Here is a 25,479-nt window from a genome sequence, read left to right on the forward strand (position 1 = left end):
TGGGGTTTAACGTCCCAAAGCGACTAAGGCTATGAGAGACGCCGTAGTGGAGGGCTTCGGAAATTTCGACCACCTGGGGTTCTTTAACGTGCACTGACATCGCACAGTACACGGGCCTCGAATTTCTCCTCCAAAGAAATTCAACCGCCGCGGCCGGGATCGAACCCGCGTCTTTCGGGACAGCAGCCGAGCACCATAGCCACTGAGCCACCGCGGCCAACCAAGAAACGTGGAGGCTAACGAAAAGCGTTGAACTTAAGGACAGCGCATTGAGCCATGGAAAGGAAAATGATAGGTGTAACATTAAGAGACAGGAAGAGGGCAGAGTAGGTCAGGGATCAAAGAGGGATGAATGATATCGTAGTAGAAATCAAGAACAAGTAATGGGCTTGGGCAGGGCGTGTAATGCGAAGGCAAGGTAATGGATGGTCCTTAATTAAGGGCTACAGACAGGACTCCAAGGGAAGGGAAGCGTGGCAGGAGGCGGCAGACATTTAGGTGGGCGGATGAGTTTAAGAAGCTTGACGGGATACGGTGCTCGCCGCTGGCTCGCGTCGGGCTTAATTGGAGAGATCGGGGAGAGGCCTTTGTCCTGCAGTGAGCGTAGTCAGGCTTATGATGGTGATTATCATATAAAGAAAAACCATGCAGAACATAAAAAGCCAAACTTTGTGGCTTTGTTTGAAAATCCGAGCAGCACCCACTTTTCTTTTCGTACATTCTCATCCCCCTTTCCACCCTTACGCTGTATGGCACACTTGTTCAATAGGAAAAAAAATATATATCCAGCATATTTCACAAATTTCGCTCACATATGCTTAGGCTCTAGGTTAAATATTGTAACTGTGCGTGAGCCTATATGTGAATGATAGATTTCCATACACATGGCACCCAAATAAAACCAAAACGCGTAATACGGCGCTTTCTCTTATTTTGAAACTGCGTGGCAGCCCGCGTAGTTGTGCAGCTGCATTTAGTGGTATTTGAATTGTCACTGCATTTTCTTGTACACAATAAGGTTGGTTATCACTGGACAGTGCTTCTGATCCCATTTTAGACCACTGAAACTGCCAAGTCATGAGATGCAGAGTGAGAACGCAGGAAATCATGGAGATCAGTTTTTTTATTACGGGTATTGTAAATCGGAAACGCTGATTCCGTAGACGCCACAGTTGTTATTAAAGACACCAAAATGCGCATTGTACAGTCTGAGGCGAAAACATTAGCTTTACCTTCGAATTTGAGTGCGAACTGGACGACAACCATCCCTCGTGAGTTATGGATTTATATAAAACACAACAATCTGGCATGTGATTATTTTGTGTGTGTGCCTGGTTTCTGCTCCAGCGGACAATCGAGCCATAGGCCTGACTTTCTAGGCTGACAATGGGATGGTGTTTTGTCGACAGGTGTAGCTAATTCACTGATAGATTTGTAGAGAAATTTGCAATGAGCAAACCATGCAACTTGCACTTTATTCTTTGTAGCAGATAATCTGCCAGGAGGTTGCCTCTGGTAATTGTGTGCTATGTAAAAGAAAAGGTAATTTCCATGTTGATATATGGACATTCCTTGCGAGATGTGAATGGACAGCTCCAGACGGTTTGGCAAGTTTTGCCGAAAATTGTACATCGAATGTGATTGGTTTCCTGTTGAAAAAAACAAAAACTCGTCAACAAGCTAAATTCTTTGCGCTAGCTTAGGACTTCTTTAGCCTTTTCTTTCATACTATGCAGTGAAATTTTTCTTTGACGTATTCACGTTACATTTACCAAACTTAGTGCGCATCGTCTACAGTAACTTTCCCTTTGCCATCTTGACGTTTATCTGATGAACCACAGTTGACTCGGCGAGAGATCCAAAGGGGAAGCCAAAGCAACCAAGCATCCATACATCTGCTCCCTGCCAAAAAACAGAAATAGGAATAAGTCGCTATGGCGGCCTAAATTTCAAGAGAAAAAAAAAATCACTTACCCTTCATGCGATCAACTGTATACTCAACGTGAAATGTTTTTACATCTCCGGAACCTCACAATGAGGCATAATTGGTGTTAAAGCTCGTTCTATATACGCAGTCTTCGTAGTGGAATGTAAAACACCCTCAGTCAAAGTTTGTCAAATGTCTCACTGAGCACAAAATTAATCACCCAAATCCTTGTCGCCCTGCCGCAAGGCTAAGGATTCAAAGTAATGACTGCGCCTCACCCACTTTCTATGAGCGCACACCCAGGCTCACCCCGGATGACGCAGTGATAGATCTCTCGTTCTGAAGTTGCATCGTCGACATGTGACTTTCAGTTGAGATCACATCCGGAAGACAACGTTTCAGTAAGCACGTAAACAAGCAGATTATAAATTTCATCATCCCAGGGGGAGGAGGTTTCCCTCAGACAAAGCTTGCTGTAATAAGCATTAGTGGAAAGCATGGTTGCCGGATGTTTCACGCGCAGGAAGACCGATTGAAAATGGATATCTAGCAAGCACACATAACTGTACCTTTTGTTTGCTCCGAAACCAGGAATAGCGCGCTATTTTTGAAAGTAATGAAAGTTGGTGGAGTTTATGAGATATTGCATAGTTATTGTGGCCGGGAAAATCTGCAGCACATAGCTGCTAAGTATTGCAAGAAAATGGCTGCACTTGACGTTAAGTTCCTCGTGAGTAATCCTGCGTCGGTTTCCACGTGAAGAGTAGCACAAGTCGTGTGATCCTCGGTATTTCCGTCTTATGTCTCTTCAACGAGTCTCCTACTACAACCTCCTCTCTATCCAATATACCAGCACTGCGTCCGACCTCCTGTACTTATCATTTTGGGTCGCGTGCGCACTAATGACGCCATTAGTCGGTACGTCTATATGTGATGCTAAATATAACACACTTTTCGGCCAAAGCATTCTCAGTTAGAATTTCAAAGGACCTGTTGGTAGAGTCGCTTACGAAGCATTCCTAGACGCCCTCTGCTTAAACAATGCATGCCGAACAGAATCTAGGGTAAATGACATCCGAAGTAGCCCACAATGGAAAGACCTCGTGGTGCTTAGGGGCACTTGGGGCTAGGGCAGCCCTTAGGGCAACCCTTATAGCACCTACCCACATGCTTCTCGTATTGGCCCCTTGCAGAGTACTTGAGAGTAGGTGGAAAAGAAATGTGGAGTCTCTGAGGAAAAACCTCGTAAAGCCAAACTGGGCGGTACACACAAAACCACTATGGTCTCACATCAGCCGTGCCAGGCCTGGAAAGCGGGCGTGCACACAGGCTGCCCACATCTGTGCCTTGTCGTCAGGGTTTTCTGGGCAGATGCAGCAGAAATGCGTGCACTTTACAAAAAAAAAAACTCAGCACACGGGTAAAGCATTCTGTCACTACAGTCAGTGCTAAAGAAGACTGAGACGAAATAGGCTGCGGTTACTCAGAATTCCCTAATGGATATGGATGCTAATTCAAGATGAAATGAATCAACCGCAGTGGCTGAGTGCTTATGGTGCTTCGCTTCTAAGCCGAACGATGTGGGTTAAACCCCGGCCGCGGCGGTCGCGTTTCTAAGGAGGTGAAATACTAGAGGCCCCTGTGCTGTGCGATGGCAGTACACTTTGAAGAACCCCAGGTGGTCGAAATTGGCGGAGCCCTCCACTACACTGTCCTCCTAGCGCGAGTTGTTTTGGGACATTGGATCCTACCGAACAATGAAGTGATCAAACCCATACATGGCGCCCAACTAACCTGACTAAAGTATATGCTTCAAAGCAACACAGCATGCATTTGCCAATGGAGCAGACGACGCCGTTGAAACTCTGCCCCTTAAGCCCCTGCAAAATACGGAGGAGACACTTAAGGTTATGTCGCGATACCGGTATTGGATTAATGCCCACATACGCGGAATTGGCCATTCTCTGAACCTGATGTTGCTGATGCTACGTACGGTGAAACGTACGCGCGGAGCGGCAAACCACATAGAAGCGCTGCTAGGCGCCTTGCCGAAACGCGCGGGACTCAAGTTGCGGTCGTAGTTCGTCGGCACATCGTTCCCGACAAACCCGATGCCACGAACGCTAGCATAGCTTCCGCGCCGAACGCACGGGCAGCAAGCCGCAACTTCGTGGTGAACGCGCCTTGGATGTGCGCTCCGTTGTTCGCCGCTCACCGCGTGATTACTGCGTCCCCGCACGACCCCACTGCGCCCGAAAGAGACGAGCCGGGGCGCTGCCGTCGCGCGCTATCTGTTGGGGCAGTGGCGTGCATTGCGCGGTAGAGGAGGAGGGAGTGATTTTAGTGGGCGCCGCCTGATGGCGCTACGTGCGTGCCAAGCGAAGAAGAAAAGTAGATCAAACGTACTTCCCTACTCGCTTAACTGCGACTTGTGTAATTTCCATGGTCATAATTACTAATATACACAACAGTAAATGTATCTAAAGCCAACTTCTAAGAAAACACCGTATTGACTAGACGCGCCTTTGTTTATTCCAAACCATCGAGCTGGCGTGGCGGAGTGGTTAGTGTGTTTGTCTCGCACTCCGGAGACCTTGTTCGATTACCCAACTCGACCAATTTCCTAGGGGGTTTTATTTATTAATGCTTTTGGGATTTTTCGCTCACGGCCAACGCCGACGACGACATCGGCGCTTTTACGACACGGGGCCCTTAACGCTATCAGGTGAAAACGCGGCAAGCGCAAGTGGGGCAGCCTATCCATTGCCGCTGGCGTTCCTACAGCGGTTACAGCGGTGCTCAACACGCTGGCATGGCTTCAATGTCTTATGGGAGGGCGCTTTTCAAATCACTAATATGTATGATACATAATCATAATCAAGAGGTTACGTGGCGTCGTCTACAGCCGAGATCGATACGCACCCCATCTCTCCTCGCGCACATTTATCCAGACCTTTACAACCCAAACTGTAAACACTGTGGCCAACGAGCCACCTATGATCACATCCTGTGGGACTGCAAAATAGAGCCACCTCCGGGTGATCTATACCTCTCTTTCTCTCGAGCGGTGGGAGACCGTGCTGGCTAGCTCTGACCCCAGAACGCAAGTTTTGGCGGTGGAGTGGGCTGACAAAGTCGTCGAGGGCTGCGTACTCTCGACCACTTAACGCGACCTCTTACCAAGCTCTTTCCGGCGAATAAAATGTTTTACAATCAATAATCATTATTACTGTTATAGATAACTTGTAATGTAATTCACAGCATCTTCAAACGATTACTTCAAGATACATGCTGTGATTTTTAGCACTGACCTAAATTGCGCAAAATAATCAGACCATGCGCAGGAAAAACTGAGCCTAATTAACACAATGCGCTGAACTAGATGAGTCTCCAAACGCCATGGGCTGTTAGCGCAACGCCCAAAGGAAAGTTGCGCTAATTGTCGGCGGCCCATATCGCCCCTGTGCTTCGAAAAAATATTTCTGTGGAGTGCGTTTGTCAGGCTGACACTGAAACATTTAGTGCATTTTATTATACCTTATGGCTATAATGGGGGCATTTTGGGCTAGCTGTGCCCCTAAAGGATCCACATGGACTCCTTGTGGGGACCATGTAGGAAAGCGCCTATTGACCTTCCCTTTAGTTCCCGCATCGGTCCCAAGCAGATGTTAGAGGGGCTAAGTGAGATGAAAACGTAACAGTCATCTTCCGGAGCTGCGCACATTTCACCAAATTAGGAGCGATGGGGGAGCTGGATGGGTTACCAACATCACGCAATGCAGGCCGCATGTGCGCAGCCCTAGATGGGCTACCTGCAGGGTGTTTGTGGGCAGTCCGCGGGGGCTAAGGCCTGCGTTGCCAACCGCACATTAATCCCACCGGAACTCAGATGGGGTGCACACATTGCACCTATTGGGGTCCTCACTTCAGTGGCCTTTTTGGGTTGCACGGTATGGTCGCAGTTATGTTCGTTTTTTATTCAGTGTACTATACTAAAACACATGCAGGAAGGATTAAGTCAAGGGTGCAAGGCGAGCGTGGTTAGCTGCACATTTCCCGACTCGGAAAGTTCTCTAGCAATCAAGAACTGTGGACAAGTGTTATTAGAAGAGATAAAAAGTACTTAAGGCAGGAAAAAAATGAATAGAAAATGGCCACCTTTGGCATAGATGGCTTCTAAAGCAATTCGAGAATTGATGCGTTTTTTCTATAGAGGTCATGTGTGCTGTCAGTTTACTAGGGCGCGCGAGCTCAGTGCAGAGCCCGGAGCTTTCTCAGATATCTTGGCGATTGACGACCACCGACAGAATGTTGGGGAAAATCTGGTACACCTCGGCGAAGAGGTGTAGCCTCGTGCGGGCTGCGGTGCCTGCACGTTGTCTGAGCGCCACCATCAAGTTGGCGGAATTAGAAGCGTGGTTTTGTAGTAGAGTATTACGTGGTTTAAAGTAACTCATGGCCAGCCTTCGTAAAGCGAAGTAGACAGGCGCCGCCTTTCGGGAACCGTAGAAGTTCGTGCAGTGGCCTAAAGTTCTGCTTACTGTGCCACCTTCGGCGTCTAAGTCCTAAGTGTTCAGTCAGTTTTGATAGCCGAGTGTGAAGCTTCTGTTGGTTTTGTGGGTATTGGGTTCTGTAGAGCTTCTGCAGTTTTATGGTACAGTTCAGTTTGTATGTTTCTCGGTCTGTCATCCATACATCGTTATAATGTCTGGCTCTAGGTTAAAGTCTGGCACGTCGTCCGCAAAGTTTCCATTGAAGTTTAAAGAGTCGAGAAAAAGAACAACATGTCTTTACTGGTGTTTTCAAAGTCAAAATGTCAAGAAAATATCCGATTTTGAACGAGGCTTCAATAGCTGAACTGCGGAATTTGAACGGTTATGCCAATAAATAAAGAAGTTCCTGGTGTTTACTCCCTTTAATTATGAGAAACTTAGGAATTTGAAAAAGAAACGGTCCTAAACATAGTCAAATCGTTGCAGAAATTTGCACTAACCCTTAAATTTGAGTCAGCTTATTTTACAGCATACACGTAAGAGGCTTAAACTACAGTATCTTTCAAACAAATACCGAAAATGTGTGCCAAGTTCGTCTTTGGCAATATCTTTTCGGTGTAGCTCGGCTAGGCGCGCTCTTGATAACTTGATTCTCCATCGTGCCAACGAGCTCTGGCGGGCACTCCTCGTGTTCATCCAGGTCACGGAGGCGCCGCTGGTCGGTGATCGGCACCGCAACGCTCGCGAGAGGTACGCAGCCTGCACTCAGTCGCATTTCTGGTGATGTAAGTAGTTCCGAAGATTTAAAAGATGTTGGGGTAGGTAGACACGACGGTCAGGTACGAGCGAAAATGTTTTCTTTGTGTAACGTTATAAGGTTTGTGGGTTGAGAAAAATTTGCGCCCTGGCCATGAATGCCTGCATACAGCAATAGATTACAAAGCAGTTATCGCAGCAGCAACGCCTTTTGCTGGTTCGAACGGGTGCACTATGAAAAGGGAGAGTTTCACTTAGTGACAGATTACATAACGGCTTGTAGGGAAGGCTCTGTCTTGTGAGCGGAAAAAAAAAGAACAGACCTATATTATCCGGCTATTTCTATGATATAACGGCAGCAAGGATGCCGGTAATAGGTGAATTTTCATGCTCATGATGTTTCTTTTTGCCTTTGGTTTTGGCATCTTGAATAAACAGCGCGAACGAAGACCAGCACAAAAGTGAAGAAAACGGACGACACAGCGCTTTTCTTGGATATGAAGAATTTATGCACAACTTTTTAAATGTTTCATTAAGTTCGGGTGCACTCATGTGTCCCTCAATGGGCACTGTGAAAACCAAATGAATAAAAGAATTGGATCAATGTTTTTGGGATTCTTCCCGATCGAGTAGATTTGTAATAAAGAGATATTACTGATTAAGGTCCACTCTAGTCGAGCCTTGCGCCTACAAAGAAAAGGGAATCTTCCTATTTCAAGCAAGAGTCGTCCTAGTCAGGGGTTTGAGCCCGCGACTACCACTTGTCCTTGGCAGTCGCTTTATCAACTGAGGTAACTGGGATGGCTAGCAGTTGGTAGAGCGAAACAGAACCGATTAAAAACTCTCAGTGGTAGCGGTGTTCGTCGAACGCTGTTGGATAGAGTAATTGCGCCTTTGTTACAAATCTGCTCTACACTGAGGTGTTTTCCGAAACACTGGATAGCCAGCATCCCAAAATCGAGTTGTTGATCAGTTCGCTCTCGCCCTAACATATGCCAGCCATCCCTTTTGGTTGTGTTGGTAAAGTGACTGCCCTGGGCAGCCGGTGGTCACGGGCTCAAATCCCGGTCACCATCGAATTTTTTCATCTATGATGTTTACCTGAAAGCTGCATTGCTGTCCTTTGTAGCCGAATGGCGGCGCTTGGGTGGATGCTAACTAGGAATTACTCTCTTATTAGACAAGAATTTCGCTCAAATTCAATTACGTTGAAGCTCAATCTGAATCTAGATCCTGAATAACCTAGGGCTTCAAAGCTGTAATTCCTGTTGCGCTTTCGCAACATCAACGTCCTAATGAATGCAGGGTACACTCTCAGTAGCGTGCTGAATCCTTGGAACAATTAGAGGACTGCTGTCAGTTTGTTCATTAGCCGTAGAGGATAGAGGCTCTACAAAAGGGTGAGTGCGCACTCCACAGTTGGTTCACTCTTGACGCAATATGGCCGTACAACCCCCTAACTACATTCGAAAAGACACTAGGCATCTTTGGCTCACAGTTAAAGTGTTGCTTGGAGGCAGCGACTGGCGCACGGTGGACATCTGCGCGTAGAGCGCCAGTAGCAGCGTCACGATGAGGGAGACCCTCTCCGGGACGTGTTGCGGGCGCATCCAGAAGGCGCACCAGGAAAGAGAGACAAGCAAAGAGCTGGGCAGATACATCGACAGAAGAGGATGTGTCAGCCTCCGGGAGATCCGCAGCTGAAACTGCACGGCAGCGGCGCTTGAAGCTGGGAAGATAAAATCACGTCATTTACTTCCCCGCCGAAGCCGTTAAACAATCGTTGTATTACCACCTGAGTTTGATTGACCAGTTTTGCATGAGCCGAGCATCAACAACGCATTGCATGACCTGTTGTTCTGCAATGGCTGATTGTGAGAGACACCATTGCGCCGTATCATAAAACTGAGTCCAACCACTCCTGCGTTAGTCAAAAAGCACTCATCCTACATAGAAAATTCCTTTTTGGTATTACTCAGGAGTGCGTGAAAACAAAGCCGCCGCACGACATTCTAGGAGTTTCACGCTTCCAACTGCTAAGGTCTTTTTGAATAACTTCACGGTCAGGAACATGACACCAACGTTCGCAGAACTCTGAGCGAACTGTCGGATAGCATGACTGAGTGTCCATATGCAGCTGCTGCATCGCACGTTACCTTCATATTACACAGCCCCTGAGCTTATGCTGTCAGCGTGAAAGCACTCACGCGCTCATTAGCACCGGACAAGATTGTTATCATGTTTTAATCTTGTGCAGTTGCCAAGCAACAGCTACGCCATTGTATGTTAAAAGAGAAATTAAATCAATATCACAACTGGGAGTCGAACCCACGGTGGACCGAACAGATCAGCTTCGCAGGCCGCTGCGCGAGAGCACGAGGCTATCACCGCATCTTTTTGTTGCCGCTTGCGGCAAGTACAGAAACGACCCAAGTGTGGCGTTTGGTATGAGATCAAAACTTACGAGTATGTAATTTCATTTTAAAAGGACATCTACCACTTAAGTGATTTCGTCAAAGAAAGCTTAGTTCCTGAGGATGTCACGCAGCTTACATACATTTTGAACGAAATAACTGCACACAGGGCGGACGTCAGGATGACAATTAATTCGAGACCGCCAATTGAATGCAAGCCAGGAAGAAGGGGGCAGCTTATGCAATCAACTCCCTATTAACAGCGAGAAAGCGAATACATATGGGTATGAACGGAGGTCTTCTTTAAGCGTGCGTTGCAGGACGTCCCAAAAGAAAACAACGTCCCAGCAATCGAGAAATAGATATTCGACACTCTTTGGTTTTCTGCATTGGAGGCAGTTATCTCCCCATGAAAGAAACACGCCTCTCACTTGTAGCCAAGTTTTCACAGGCAATGTATTGGTGTGCAGTTTGAGGAAAATGGTATTAACTTCCTCTGGGACCGTCATTTCGTTAACTTGGTTTAGAACATCTTAAAATATACATTGGTCTCTGCTGTACAGGGACCTATATATTGGTTCTGGAAACATGACGTTTTCTATGTCTGATTTCGACTGTTTGCGTTTCACTTTGGTGAGGTACTGCATTCAAAATTGCGGTGTCCGAAATCTTCAAGCACGAGCGACTTTCCGCAATTCCCTATAATCAGCGTGTCTCAGGCAGTCTTTAGAAGAAACTGTTATGTTTGGAAGAACAGACGAAAGGCGCAGCTGCAGGAATGCTCGAATAGCGTCGCGTTGGTCTCTGAGAAACTAAAACCTAGAGAAATGTACAACAATTGTTTCACAATTAAACGAGAGAAAATCCAGAAAAGTTTGTCACAATTTGTTCTCCCATAGATACATTGCAGCCCAAATGCTGCTAACACTCGGTGAATGTGCCTTACATTCGCCCGATTACAAAACGAAACCTGCAGAATTTAGCACCATTTGGGCTATAAGAACACAATGCTAATTACCGCGCGAGTAAATATAAAGAAATGTCCACCTCCCCACGTGTTCGTCTGCTCTTGGAGCTCCCTGATTCTCTCATTACAGTACGGGTTAATTATTGTGATACTGAGCCAAGAGATTTCCAAGGTAACTGGACGGAGTACGTGAAAACATGGCATTTTCGTCAACTTGAAGACGGCAGATACAGTCGCTATGCCATAACCTAGCAGGTTTATCTACATTAATTCGACAACCAAAGAAATCGCTAAACCTTTGGCCCAGTCTCATTGAATTACTAACGCTGTCCTTACCAATACACACAGAAAACAGTGAAGTCTTCAGCATTGCCTAAAATATTGATGAAATCTTGAATCTAGAATAAAATCTTGACAAAACCTCCTATGTCTCGTGAGTATTTCCGCGCAGAATGATTCCAGGTATAGCACGAACAAATGCGAGGAGAGTGGGCATCCCTGCCTCACTAACGAGTAGCTGGAATATATACAGTTAAGCCCTCGTTAATAATTATGCTCGTGGTGGGTCCGCTAAAATTCATGTCAACACCTTCTAAAATAACATCTCCGACGCCTGGGTTCGAAAACCAAGAAAAGGATATGAGGGGAAGCATTATCGAATGCTTTTTCCAGATCAATCTGCGCCATGGCCACTCGCCGATAAACAGGGTCGCGCAACGTGGGCATGAGTAACGATGCTCCTGCCTTGTACTAACCCAGACGTTGGAAATAAAGCAGTGCAGGCGTCTCATCACGACTTTCACAAAAATTTTGCTACCTCTCTTTGTAATGCAGTCTGCCTATAGAGAGATCTGGCTTTAAGTATCGCGGGGCTGACATTGTTCTTAATGAGCACTCTGTGTGCCCGGCCAAAGGAAGGAGGCTGAGAACCAACCGAGAAAGCTTCGGCGTATAAACTCTCCAGAATGAGCGCTTTGTCAACCTTGGAGGCTTAAAAAAATTCTCCACTAATCCCATCGGGCCGAAGGGATTTGCCCACTTCGAGATTACTTATTACTGGCGGTTTTTCACACGCACGTAATTCCTCTTGCAATCTCTCTATTTCATGAGAGTCTTTTTTTGCCTCAAAACCGATCTATTATTGCAGCCGAACACGCCGGGTCTGAAACTCTAACCCTCTCTCGCGCTATGCATTGCACAGCATTCTGCGTCTACTAATATTGCGCGTGGTTTTGCACTGTAATAGGTTGAAACAAGTTAAAACAATCACACTTTACGAATAGAAACTATGACGCAATATATGCACTATATGCACTTACGTGTAGCGTTAGAGCAATTTTCGCACCCTTCGGCAAATGCTTCGACGTCGTACTCAAGTATTTGCACCTTTGGTCGTATAGACACCGCCCCATCGCCAAGCCAAGTGAACCTTCCAAATGGCTCTATCATGAGGTCTCAGTGGAAGATAAAAAAGTTGACAGATGATTAGGATAGTCGGCGACGCGAAATTTGAGCGCAGCTCTTCGCGTCTGGCAGGCGACGTGCTACTCTGTTAGCCACCGTCCGGGACCTTCCCGTTGCAGCCGCCTTCCGATTGTCCATTCCTGTGCTTTCGCCGTGGCAGGAGGTATTTGACACTGCTACCACCTGCCAACACGCCACCAGTCCGACGGCGTACCATGTCACCGATAAAGTGGCGTGCTACGTCGACTACGCCGGTGACGACGTCTACGACTCGGAAAGCAGGAACGTGAGCTTAAGAGCTGCGCTCAAAAAAAAAAAAAGATAGCGCGTCTAAGAGCTACAGTTCAGTGCTTATATAAACCGCTACTTAAACTTCTCGGAAGCACAAGGCTAGCAACGGCAGCTTTAAAAGCATTTTTCGTTGAGCTACTCGTTGAGGCAAAATAAAACATGGCTATTTATACCGGACACCTTCGCGCGTTTGCTTGCATCTAATTGCTGATTGAAGGTCTGTGCGCACATTAGGAAGAAATGGAACAAACCGTGAAGTTTCTTTGTCGAGCACTTAAAGTGCTTCACTGAAGATACAAAGGGAGAGCAAGCAGCAGACCATACTCCCACTAATATGTTCATAGAATGTACTCATTCAATGAACACTTTCAAAAATGTGCTTCGCACCACCAGGGCAGTTCACTGCAGCACATATAGGGAAGCAAGTCTGCGTAAGTGTTCTCGGGTCCTTTGAACAGCTTCATTATATGGCGCAGGAACTATAGCTTCAGGTCCTTCAGGAACTATGGCGCAAGGACATTCGCCTCTTGTTATATATAAAGAAAACAGCTGATGTGGTAATATCAAAACCGACATAAACGGGCCCGACAGATGCTCTTGTTCTTTTTTATGCGTTCTCCCAGCTGCTAAAGAACTTAACTGACGTTTTCTTTTTGGCTAATGAAAAAATCGGAGAGCCGACGTTGTGCTGAATGCTGATGCCTGGCGGAGTGTTTAGTAAATCACGCAAGGGATGCCTTTCGCAAGGAGTGTTGGAGTACCCGGATGGAGTTATCAGGGACGAGGTGTAAAGGAGGGTATTGGGTGTGAGGTTAAGGGTGAGAAAAGGTATGCGCTACTGCCCTACTCTGCGTCTCGCGTGCGCACGTTGACTCATCCATCCGTCTGTATCGTTCAGTATAAGGCCGGACGCAACGAAGCAGTGCAGTTGAAGGAGGAGAAGGGCAACTTGCGGTGTCCTGAATGCCAGTACTGCAAAAACGAATTTTAAACTCTCGGGATGGACGTCGCTTATGACCACACGGGCTCTGAAGAATACCGTTGTGGAGGGCTTCGGTGGCTGACGCCATGTGTGATGATGGTGTGCTATAGCGCCGACGAAGATGCTAGAGTTAGGCGAAGAGTGCCCATGATAGGCGCAGCTGTCAAATCTATGTAGTCCAGGTATACCTTTCCGCAGGGGTGGCCTTGCCCCATTGGCTTGTATATGTGTGTTGCAGTAACCAAGGTTCCAGAAGGAACAAATTTTGCGCATATGATTAAAATAATCGGGCTTAAATTTGAATAGTTTTGTAAGAAAACTTGCCGAAGACCCCGATGATACATATTCTGATTGTTTCTTCTCTCTTCGTACTTACGGCTTTGAATTGTAAGAGTGCATAGCTGTACATCCAGCGGGTACAAGGCAAAATTCATTGCGCAGGGGAGTTGCAGCATGTAGCTGTAAGTAGAAGAAAGTGCAGCACTATATTTATAAACAGCTTGTAGAGAGCACTTCTATGATTAGGTTAGGTGGAGGCAGCTGTAAGCCTGAAAATGGGAGATGAATTGTTTGAAATTTTTTCTGGACAACACTTCCTGATTACGTTAGCTGATGATAGGTTTCTGTAGACTGGTGGTGAGAGACTTGGTGTTGACCCATAGAGTGAAATCCTATAGTTAATCTGAGAATTGTCGATCATGAGATTATTTTTCCTATTATATTTAGTTTCCACTTTTTCCTTCCTGGATGCCGAAATTTTATTCATCATTATCTTTATCATCACCATCAGCGTCACTAAGTCCACTGCAGGGCAAAGGCCTCTCCCGTCTTACCAATTAACCCTGTACTTTGCCAGCTGCGGCCACCGTATTCCCGCAAAATTCTCAATCTCTTCCGCCCACCTAACTTTCGGACACCCCATACTACCCTCGACTTCTCTTGGAATCCACTCCGTTGTCCTTAAAGACCAACGGTTATCTTTCCTTGACATTACATGCCCTGCCCAAGCCCACTTCTTCCTCTTGATTTCGATTAGGATGTCATGAAGAGATAGTGTGAGACTTTACTGGCTCATACAGGGGTGGGTCACAAGACAAACAGTGGAAGGTAACAGAACAGCATGAAATACAAAAATGTCAGTAATTATTTACGAGAAAAACAACCAAAAGCAAGCAGTACATACGTAAAGCGCAAAGTGTGACCTAGAAAAAAAAAGGCAGTGGCTTAACTCAGCGAGGCTGGGATAGACGTAGCGAAAGGAGTTTAGTGTACCGACATTTCGGTCGGCGTCTCTTCGCGAGACGTTTTCCTCGTTCTTCGGGCGTCTCGGCAGCCCGCTTAGCCTTTCTTGCCTCGTTTTCACGCTTCGTTTTCTCGCTTATGCCTTTGCACATGTTTTATCAATATGAGAGGGCCGTTTTAGCATGCGTGAGAAAGTCACACCTAAACATTTTACTGTGTCGGAACGTGTTACAGCTGTGCCTTTTGGATTGCACCTGAATTTCTGCGGTATTTTCTTATTAGTAAAGCTGATGCTTATGGTTTTCACGGACCCCTGTGGTACACCAGAAAACACCTGAAGGCTGTCAGACTAATCATCACTTACCGATACATATTGTGATAAAGTGAATGGTAAGCTGATAACAACGCTTGTAATTCCATGAAATATTATGCGCAAAAAAAAGGCGGCACGAAGAGAGAAGACACGACAGGACGAGCGCAAGCTAACAACTGTTAACAATGTTGTTAGTTTGCGCTCGTGGTGTCGTGTTTTTTTTCTTCGTGTCGTCTATTTTTCGAGCATAACCTTTCATAGCATTACAAGTATCAAGCCAACTGGCCCGATATCTCTTGCTGATATCAACGCACAGGTGATACAGTCAGTTCTAATAAGCTTGACCTTTAAATCAGTTGTCAATGAAATAGGAAACCTTCACGCTGATCGCGCCGGTGTACTTCAGCAATGCTAAATTTTACGCTGGCCATCTTTATAAGAGGCAAGTAGTAGACCCACATCTCTACTGGCAATATATCGCGAAAAATTACGGTTACTTACAAGGGTGTCAAACCTTTGAACAGTTTGTGATAGGGAAGTTAACCGTTCGGTAAGCTAAGCCATTACGTTCTGTAAAAAAAACTTCTTTTACCGATTAACGAAGTGATGCGTCCTGTGTGCAAAAGTTAATTACTATGGTCTATACACGCTGCCGAGGAATTTTTCCTAGTGTAAGCACATGGCAATTGCTTTTGACATGTAATGAAAGCGCGAGGGGCGACAGGCTACATATTGGTATACCAGCAGCAACAGATTGCTTGCGTCCAACATACACATGGTAATTGAAAGCTGGCTCATATGCAAAGTCCTTTTTGAAAGGTTTAGAGGTTTTGAAATCCGGCCTGTATTAAATTAAAGTGGCGCTGTCACGTGAAATAGTAAATGAGATTGTCATAAAGGTGCTCTAAAAGTGTAAATATGCAGCTCACCTTCCGGTGTAGTGCACAGAGCACGTTTCCTTTTCTGTATCTCTTTTAAGCCGCACCCCTTGACTGTACTTCGAAAGGCGAGTAGCGAGAGCAGCTTCGAGAAAATATATATCAGGTTGGTAAAGGTCCTTGATCTCAAATAAAAAATAAACGGCACAAAGACTCCGTTAAAAACCGCGACTATAAAGGAATTAGCCAAAAATATCTTCCATCGACTACTAAAACATGAATCCTCCTACTGAAACCGGCTACTAGAAGCCTCATGTGGTAGCCTTTACTATTTGTGCTAAGGTTCCGCTTATATAGTACACTCTTGAACGCTGATATCTAAAAATCACTGAGCGCTGTTTTGTTTAATGAAGATGCGTATCATTTGAACAATAGTTTGAATCAATCTGTGACGTCACATGAAATTATAGAGAAACCTGGTGTAATTCGTAAAAAACTGGGAATCTTCTAGTAAAGAAGGAAGTCTGCCACAAAATTTTAAGGCGAACAGCTCCTGATAAGAAATGTTTCGCCGCTTGGGATGTAACGAAGCTGCTATTTTATAGCACTTCTGACAATTAAGAAACTCAGAAAAAGCTGCGTGATAGCGAACGCCACCTAACATTTTCATATCTACGAAATGAAACGGTGTTCTTTTGCATGACCAACAATCTCGGAGAAAAATTTTGAAAACTGAAAACTTGTAAGCTGCTCTTAAAGAAATATGGAAGGTAACGGTCCATTCATCAAACATGTAGGGAAATCTTCCTTTTAAGGTGTTTCTATCTATCAAATCGAACAGATAAGACTTGCTTAGAACACCAATAAGAAACGCTTGTGACAATAGCAAACGCTAATTGAACAAAGCTGCATGACTGCGTTCTGATGATCTGCGGATATATTGATTGTTATAAGGAAACCTGCTATTATATAAAAAATTGGTCCTTAAACAGTTTCCCGCTAAAAATGATTTTGTCCAGAATTGTCGGGTATGGAACCATAAAAACTGGTGAATTATGATTGCTAATCATATAGACCGTGCTCCAAGGCGTTTTAGAAAAACCTCCCGTAAACACCGACACTGAAGATTGTTCACACAAATTAATAGAAGCCCCAGTAACTGCCGCCGCGGTGGCTCAGTGGCTATGGTGCTCGGCTGCTGTCCCGAAAGACGCGGGTTCGATCCCGGCCGTGGTGGCTGGAATTTCTTTGGAGGAGAAATTCTAGAGGCCCGTGTACTGTGCGATGTCAGTGCACGTTAAAGAACCCCAGGTGGTCGAAATTTCCGGAGCCCTTCACTACGGCGTCTCTCATAGCCTCAGTCGCTTTGGGACGTTAAACCCCATAAACCAAACCAAACCAAGCCCCAGTAACTATGCAAATTGGCTAACACCTGTACATGGTTGCTGCTGTAGAAATGAGAAAAAGTATGCTTCGCAAGTGAACGGGGTGTCAAAACGTAGGAGCAAAAGCGCCGCCAAACCATCACTATACCAAGCGTCATTCGATCAAAGTTTGCACAAGTGCTGGAACCAAGCAAAATGCCATCTCGGATAAGATTAACACAAATACACTTTCTTCAGCGGATAGTTATTTCGGATACCTTTACTGCGCGTGTAATGTAGTGGATTTTTAAAAATGATTATATCCTATAAGATGCTCATTATCTTGAATATCATAACATCATATTTAAATATCAGCACGGTTTTCGCAAGGGATTTTCTTGCGACACTCAGCTCGCCGGATTTACTAACGACTTATTTACATCTTTGGATGCCGGAATTCAAATCGATGCTTTGTTTTCAGATTTTTTCAAAGGCATTTGATCGGGTTGCCCACCATAGACTACTTCTCAAGCTATCGCATATTAATATTCACCCTCAGGTACTAGCATGAATTAAAGACTTCCTTTTATCTCACGTTCAGTTCACTTCTGTTAATGGTTCTAACTGTACAATGGCCCATGTCACATCTGGTGTGCCTCAGGGAAGTGTGCTTGGTCCCCTGCTCTTTTTAATATATATATTAATGAGTCACCAAATTGCATTTCTTCACAAATTAGACTGTTTGCTGAGGACTGTGTTGTGAACCGAACCATTACAAATGACTGTGACCGACAATCTTTACAAACTGACCTCGATTCTATTAACACTTGGTGCCAGTTGTGGCTTAGGGCCCTAAATCACTCTACGACAAAGCTCGTCTCCTTTACCAGAAATTCTTATCGCATCCCAACCACATACTCTCTTAATGACATAACAGTTGAGACAACTTCCCCTTACAAGTATCTAGGAGTTTACCTTCAATCAGACTTAACCTGGAACTATCATACTAACTTGATTTTAGCATCTGCTAACCGTTCTCTCGGCCTTATAAAACGTGACCTTCGACATGCTCCTGCGCACGTGCGTAAACTTGCTTATATTACATTAATTGGACCTAAAATTGAGTACGCTGCCGCCATATTGGATTCAGATCAAGCCTACATCAAAGATAACATAGAATCCCTGCAAAACCGTGTTGCTCGTTTCATTTATTCTGACTACTCACTTTTTCCTAGCGTCACGGCTTTAAAAGCTCGTGCTGGATTTGACAGCCTTTCCCATCGTCGTAAACTGGCCCGCTTAACTCTTTTCCACAAAAGTTACCATCATCAGTTGCTTCACGACGATTTCTTTCACTTATAGTCAGCAGCGCTTCCACGCCGTGACCATCCTTTCAAGATCAAACACATCACATGCCACACTTCAAGTTTTGCCAAACCATTCATACCCAAAACCATTATTGATTAGAGCCGGCTGCCTTCCACAATCGCAACTGAGACGAATGCGACATAACTTCATGAACATTTAAAAAATCAAAGCGATGTGTAGTTTTCTTCTAGTTCTGTTCTGCTCAGCGTAATAGGCTTTAGTTTTGTTTTCTCGTTCTGTTTATTACGTTGTTTTATCTTTCTTTTTGTTTTTTTTAGTTTTGTTCATTTTGCGGTTTATTGTTCCGCCACATTTGGATACTTGCTGACTGCCAGTTATTGCTCTTTTCTTGTTTTTTTTTCCTCTATTACTCGTGTTAGATGTTGCTTCTATATATTCATGTTCGAATTTTGCCACCCCCTATGTAATACCCTCGTGAAGACGACCTTTTGGGGTATCTTGAAATAAAATAAATAAAGATCTCTGCATTCAATGTATCACAAAGAAGCAGATGCACGCTCCCCTAGCAGCACCTCCATCGCTCAGACCGAAAGCCTGCCCAATCATTCTGACCGCCGACTGTTTCCACCGCTGTTCCCCTTGATCTCACTTTCGATAGATAAGCCATGCTTGCCACGAAGCCCGCGTCAAAAAGATGGATGAATGAAGACATAAAAGAGCGCATCAGCTTTCGTCCTTGTATTTTCTCTGCGCTCTCCTTACATGTTATATAACGCCACAGACAGATAAACAGCCTATTATATAAACTCTTGGCGGGAATGACACCTCGTTTGCGATTAAATTGTTTCAGTTAGGTCATTGGTCTGCACGTGGAAGGCGGTGCAATTCCGATGTATTATATTGCACTCAGCAAGCGTGAGCAGGGCTTTAATGACGTCACGCAAGCGGCCGCGGGCCTCTGTCAATGCGTAGTTCACTAAGTGTACGGTGTCGAATAATGATTTGCTGCAATATTAAGGACGCCCCCTCTATAGCTGTGGCAGCCGGGTAAGCTTTGGCTTCAGCATACATCGTGAGGGGGTCAACGGGGACGAAAAACCAATGGTTGCCAGCACAATTTTACAGAAACAGTAGAAGGACGTATAAATCAATTCTAACAGGGAAGATGAGGTGACGTGAACCGCGCTGCGGCTGCAAAGCATCAGCATCGATGAGGAAGTGCTCTGCGGCGTTGCCAAGATGAGCGCATGTATACCCCTTTGCCAAAAGTAACCGAGCAACAGGGTTTTGCTTCTCAAACGTATAACGGAGCATTTACAGCAGCCCTAAAGACCGAACAGTGCCAAATTTTGAGGACAAGGTCTCACCTTTCTTTACACAGAATCAGAGTTTAAGGGCTGCCATGAGTGCTTCGCTACGTGGCTAAGAAATTAACCACCTGTGCCGGGTTACTTTTGGCAAAGACTGCACGTGACGACCGAGCTGTACATCCCACGCCCGCAGTACCTGACACGGATGCCGATGCACTCTTTGAGTACTCTCTCTTCACTGTATTTCGGATGATTGTGGAAAGGTGTACAGACTAGAGACTTTAGATGTCGTTGAATTAGGAAAACCCATTTCCGTCCACCGCAGTCGGCTATACCGATAAAGGAGTTTATCGCGAGCCTCAAAAATGTGAAACTTGGAGGCGAAGGTCGCGCGATGGCATAATCAACCACGAGTTAAAGAGGAAGTCGAAAAGAGAGGAGTACATGGATCCTTATTGATGTGTGCGTTAGTTTGGGGCACTGAAGCAACGACAAATCCGGGCTGGTGTACTGGGGCCGGCTGACGGACAGGTGAATGACCCGCAGCAAGTCGAATGTCACGAGCCAGGCATCGAGACGAAGTTGACGACCAACTTCTTCACGTCATGTTCATCATCAGCAGCAGTCTAATTACGCCCACTGCAGCAAAACTGGCTCTCCCATGTCTCTCCAGTTAACCCTGTCCTATGCCAGCTTCGGGTATCCTATACTCGTAAACTTCAAAATCTCATCCGGCCACTTAATTTTCTCCCGTTCTCTGCTACGTTTGCCTTCTCTTGGAATCCACCACGTTTCCTTTAACGATCATCGGTTGACTTGCCTTAACATTACGTGCCCTGCCCAAGGTCATTTCTTCGCCTTGATTTCGGCTAGGTCGCCATTAAGCCGCGTTTTTTCCTTGACCCACTCTGCCCTCCTTCTGTCTCCAAACGTTAAGCCTATCATTTCCCTTTTTATAGCTTGCTGCATTGTCCTCACCTTAAGCTGAACCCTTTTCGTTAGTCTCCACGTTTCTTCCCCGTAAGTGAATACCGATAAGGTACAATTGTTTTATGCTTTCTCTTGAGGCAATTTCTCTTGAGGATATTGGCAAACTTCCATTGATGATATGAGAGAAGCTGCCAAATGTTCTACACCCCTTTCCTATTCTTCTAATTATTTCGCTATCGTGATTCGGTTCGGCGGCCACTACCTGCCCTAAGTTGACGCAATCCGTTACCACTCCCAGCGCTTCGCTACGAATTGCAAACTTGTTCCCTTCCGAGACTTTTGAACATTATTCTGCTATTCTGCATGTTAATTTTGAGGCCCACCTTTCTGCTGTGCCTGTCTAAGTCACTGATCATGCTTTCTAATTCACCGCCTTTGTGACCTAGCAAGGCAATGACCTCGCCAAAAAAAAAATTAAAAAATCCCCTATTAACTCGTATCCTCTAGAGTTCACAATCCAGACCTTTGAAGACGTCTTGTGTGCCTCGTGCGAAGTTTTTAATCCGTTGCAGTAGTATTAGTGTTCAGGTGCAGCCGGTAGACCGGCGAGAAACTCGACAGGCGTGAGGTGCTAGTGAGTGAGAAGCCTCTGCTTGAGCACATCGTCGCGGCTCTGGCAAGCGGTGCGATGATCTCGCTACAGTCGCCTCTGAAATAATCTACCTCAATGCCGTTCGTGATATACTTTATCTTGTCGGCCTCAGACATCTAAACGCTGACGTTATTGAACAAGGTGACCATGTATTCAATAAGCCTCATGATGGTCTAGCCCAAATGCTTCTAATATTCGAGAAAACGTTGTTCGAGCGGAGCTTCCTCCCAACAGGACGACTGAGCACTTTGCACAGATTCACTTTGAAAGGGGCCCAAGTCGAGAATCCTGCACTGTGGTTGACTGAGCAGAGGTTTGCAACACCGGCCAAATCCAAAATAATGATAATCTGCACGGCATCGTCTATTTTTTAATAGATACTCACTTTCTCATATGAGGTGAGCTATTCCTCAGCACCACGGTCTTCAGTTCCACTGAAGAGGTTTGGGTCGCGCTGGCAGAGGACTCCGGAACAGATAACAGTCGGGCTAACTTGCGCGGCTTGATGGCTGGCGTCTTCAGGCATAGCTGGTGTCGGCAGAGTGTGGCTACAGAGTTCCATGGCGGATGATGTTGTAAGACCGCACTCACGATAAATGTAACACGAGGTTTATTCGATGACGCTGACTCGACGGGACCAGCGGTGCATGTAGGGCAGGCTCTCGCTCTTTGCGATGGCAAGGCGGATGGGAGAGTGCTTATCTTCTTTCTAATGTTGGTATTTTCCGAAAAGGGCTCAAAGATATTAATGTATTTGAGAAATGAGACATCGCTAACAGAAATCATTATTTCGGGCAAACGAGACGGAATTTTTTGCACGTGACTGAACTAAAACTGACAGCCATTCGTTTCGTTTCGTGCTTACTTTGAGAACAACCAATGAATAGCTTTGTTTTCTTCGTACGATAGTTTCGCTAGTGCTGGCCGCTTGTGTTTGTACAGTCCAACCAGATTTTCGTTGTGATACCTTACTTTGTATGTCCCAATGTCACAAAATTCGACGCATTTTGGAAACAAAAAAAAACAAAAGAGCGCTGCGCGGACGCATCTCGCCAGCGCGGGTCGTAAAACGGGGGAGAAGGAAACCCCGGGGATCTAGTAGTCCTGTGTGTGTGACTGCCCCCTCCACCACCGCTCTCCACGTGACGGTCAACCATGACGTCGACCCGCCTAGAACTTCCGAGATGCTTCTACTCGAAACCGGCGGAGAGGGCGTAGCCTTGCGCGTGCCGAGAAGGAATTTGGTCGAGTTCGGGAATCGAACCAGGCTCTCCGGAGTGCGAGACGAGCACGGTAACCAATACGGCATGCCAGCCCGATGGTTTGGAATGAACAAAGGCGCGTCTAGTGAATACGGCGTCTTCGTTCACTCCCATCTTCCTCCCTTCCCTTAAGGCGAGGTTCAGGTGTCCACCGAGATATGCGAGACATATACATTTCCTTTCCTCGAAAACTACTTTACCGACAAGCAAGACGTGGAGCTAAACGGGAAATGGCGTTCTGTGGACTCCCTGGCAGCGTTGCAAGATGCTATCGCGTTCCACACTCAGAGGCGAAGCTTAACATCGTAACCACACATCCGTGACACTAGCAGCCACACTGCGCTTAAGGCTTTCGCCTCTCCGCGCTTTAGGTCAACAAAGCGCCCCCTGAATTTTTGTGGCATTCATGATTACGTTGATACTTATACCTTTTCAAAGATTTTAAGAAGTACCTGCATTAGATGTTTGCGGCAGAGGATATTATTCAGGCGTCGTAGATGACAGACTATGTGGGGAAGGGGTAACAGGTGCAGGTACGTGTTTTATTTCCAGTCACTGCGATTTTGTGTTTCGAGAATTTAAACGAAACGAGCCAGGTAGCAGAAATGGACTGCATAGTCTTTATACCTGTTCGCTTTTTAGCACCACAGCAGAAAGGTCCGTTCCCAGAGTTGTACTGAGGTGCGTGCTGTACGCCGGGTATTCTGTCAAGTCACGAGCATAAAAGAAACTCACTGTGTTCAGCGACCCGTAGGCAATGCCGTCTTTATCGGTGGTCATGCTTCTGATCTTTGTCCAGAAAGCCAAGGTGGTAGTGCAGTTTCTGTAATTTTTTGGTGACTCCAAGTCCACTGAGAGGGCTAACTGCAGAGACTACGAGTGAAACAAATAATACAGTTTAGTTATGCCTTACACTAACGGATGAAGAGCAAATACTCTTTTTACGCACTGTGTGGAGAAGCAATCCACTAATGTGCGTAAAATAGTCGCCATGAAGTAGCAGGCTGGGAAACAAAAGATTGTCACAAAAAGTATGTGATGGCTATCCATTTATTTTCTCGCAAAGCGAATAAAATGTTTCAGCAAGAAAAGATTTCACAAGAGCAATGCTATTTTGAGGAGCGAAACTTGCATAAAAACGGCACTGAAAATAGAGAAAGCAGTTAATCTAGCAGATAATTCTTCAACCTTAGTGGCAAAACAAACTGTTCTTCATTATCTGATCTGTGGGGTGCCCTTATTATGAGAATTGCACAGTGCGTATTCTTTTTGTCAGCCTCTGACTGCTGGAGGAAAATTGATAACTACTTGCTTTTTAGCTAGAGGAGTGCATAAACTAATTGTGCGGTAGTGTTTCGTTGTAAATATTTTTTTATGATGACTTCACAGCACGATAAAGACAAACACGGAAGACACGAAACGGCATAGATGAGCGCCTTTTTTCGTCGTTGTGCGTTCAGCGCTATGACGTCAACATGAACGTTAAGAAACTTGCCCAAACAACAATTGTTATTCAACATATTATTTTACGCAGAAGTTCAGTGTAAAATTTTTTGAGTAAAAAGTTGCTCATGAATGCCATAACCAGGCAAATAGGCCAAGTGAAGAAGGCAGGAAAATGGCCGAATATGCCGACGACAGCAACAGTGGCGAAAGTAGTAGCCCTTTGTTTTTACAAGCGTGGCTGTATAGTTCGACGTAGCCCATACTGCCGGGAAGATAAAATTGCAGAAACTGTGGAGGCTTCGGTTCGGTTCTCATTAGCGGGTAAGACTGAGTTACGAATATGTGATACATTTGAAATATTTTCACGATGTCATCGGTACAAGAGTGTAACCGTTTTTTTCTGCAAGCGCAGTGGTCAAAACGGCTCAGTCCACTGCAAGTCAATTTCTAGAGTCATTCTGAGCGCAATTTTACCATTTTTAGACATGTGAGAATTGCACACAGCTTGAGCATTATAAAATGTTAAAGAGACGTGGATTCTGTGATCAATTATATAAATCAATAAGGCACATTAGTTGCAAAAATGGGAGACATTGAAATTTGATGCATAAATTTGCTTCCAAAATCGACGTAGGAAACAATTTTATAGGAGGTTAGTGCTCCCTTAGGTATCGCAGATATACCGGGTGTGTCAGCGAACACTTTCAGAAATATTGTTTTTGGGGCGGAAATATAGCTTTTGCTGCATAGTATTACTAGTGTTGGCGGACAATAGAAAATCTTTGAATCGTCTTTATTAGTAAGCTGGTTAGGTAATTTTTAATAATTAACACTTTAATTAGTACAGTCAGGCGGCTAATAGCAAGTAGAGATTTGAAGCTAGTCGTTAGTAATAGCCGTATAAGTTTTTTTAATTTCGAAAACGCGGTTACAGTCGCCGCTGTGGCTTGACGAAATTTGGCTGCATTACTGGAAAATACATGCGCTTTCGAAAGCATGCAGGCAAAGCAACTACTCAAGTTTACATAACTAGTCGAAAAAGCCAAATTTTGTCGAGCCACAGCGCCTAGGGTAATCGCGTTTTCGAAATTCTAAAAAACTGACATGGCTATTACTACCAACTGGCTACAAATCTCCAATTGCCACTAGGCACCTAGCTCTGCTGGTTAAAAAGTCATATATTAAAAGTTAGTTAACCAGCTTATAGTTAAGACTATTCACCCGCTTTCTGAAGTCCTCCAACACTGGTAATACTATGCCGCGTAAGCCATATTTCCACCCCCAAAATCCTATTTTTGAAAATTTTTAAAGTGTTCGCTGAAACACCCGTTATGTAGTTAGAAAGAACCAGGATACACTGCTTCCTTTACCTCAGTGTATTTCTTCTAATATACGCATGTTCGCAGACGACTGCGTCATTTACCGCACAATCAAAAACATATCTGACCAAACTGCTCTC

At 45.2% G+C, this 25,479-nt stretch overlaps 1 protein-coding gene across 1 annotated transcript; it reads right to left on the minus strand.

Annotated features, from left to right (window-relative positions):
- Positions 1–1,529: 1,529 nt before the first annotated feature.
- LOC149370467 (glycine receptor subunit beta-type 4-like) lies at positions 1,530–21,428 on the minus strand. Its single transcript, XM_089577794.1, has 6 exons — positions 21,384–21,428; positions 15,779–15,912; positions 13,671–13,753; positions 11,877–12,011; positions 8,673–8,905; positions 1,530–1,902 (listed from the first exon to the last, which is right to left on the minus strand). The coding sequence occupies exons 1-6, from the start codon at positions 21,426–21,428 to the stop codon at positions 1,792–1,794; spliced, it is 741 nt and encodes a 246-aa protein (XP_089433920.1). The 3' UTR covers positions 1,530–1,791.
- Positions 21,429–25,479: the final 4,051 nt, after the last annotated feature.

Source organism: Amblyomma mixtum, chromosome 1 (genome assembly GCF_055824585.1).
Source record: "Amblyomma mixtum isolate Tamu chromosome 1, ASM5582458v1, whole genome shotgun sequence".
In the NCBI taxonomy this organism is placed as follows: Eukaryota; Metazoa; Arthropoda; class Arachnida; order Ixodida; family Ixodidae; genus Amblyomma; species Amblyomma mixtum.

What these genes read in the sequence shown, in the direction of transcription:
- LOC149370467 (XM_089577794.1), bottom strand. Translation starts at nt 21,428, where the DNA reads ATGTCTGAGGCCGACAAGATAAAGTATATCACGAACGGCATTGAG. An exon ending in ATATCACGAACGGCATTGAG is followed by an intron (nt 15,913 to 21,383) that starts GTAGATTATTTC and finishes TTTTTATTTGAG; the next exon opens with ATCAAGGACCTTTACCAACC. An exon ending in AAATTGCTCTAACGCTACAC is followed by an intron (nt 8,906 to 11,876) that starts GTAAGTGCATAT and finishes TTATCTTCCCAG; the next exon opens with CTTCAAGCGCCGCTGCCGTG.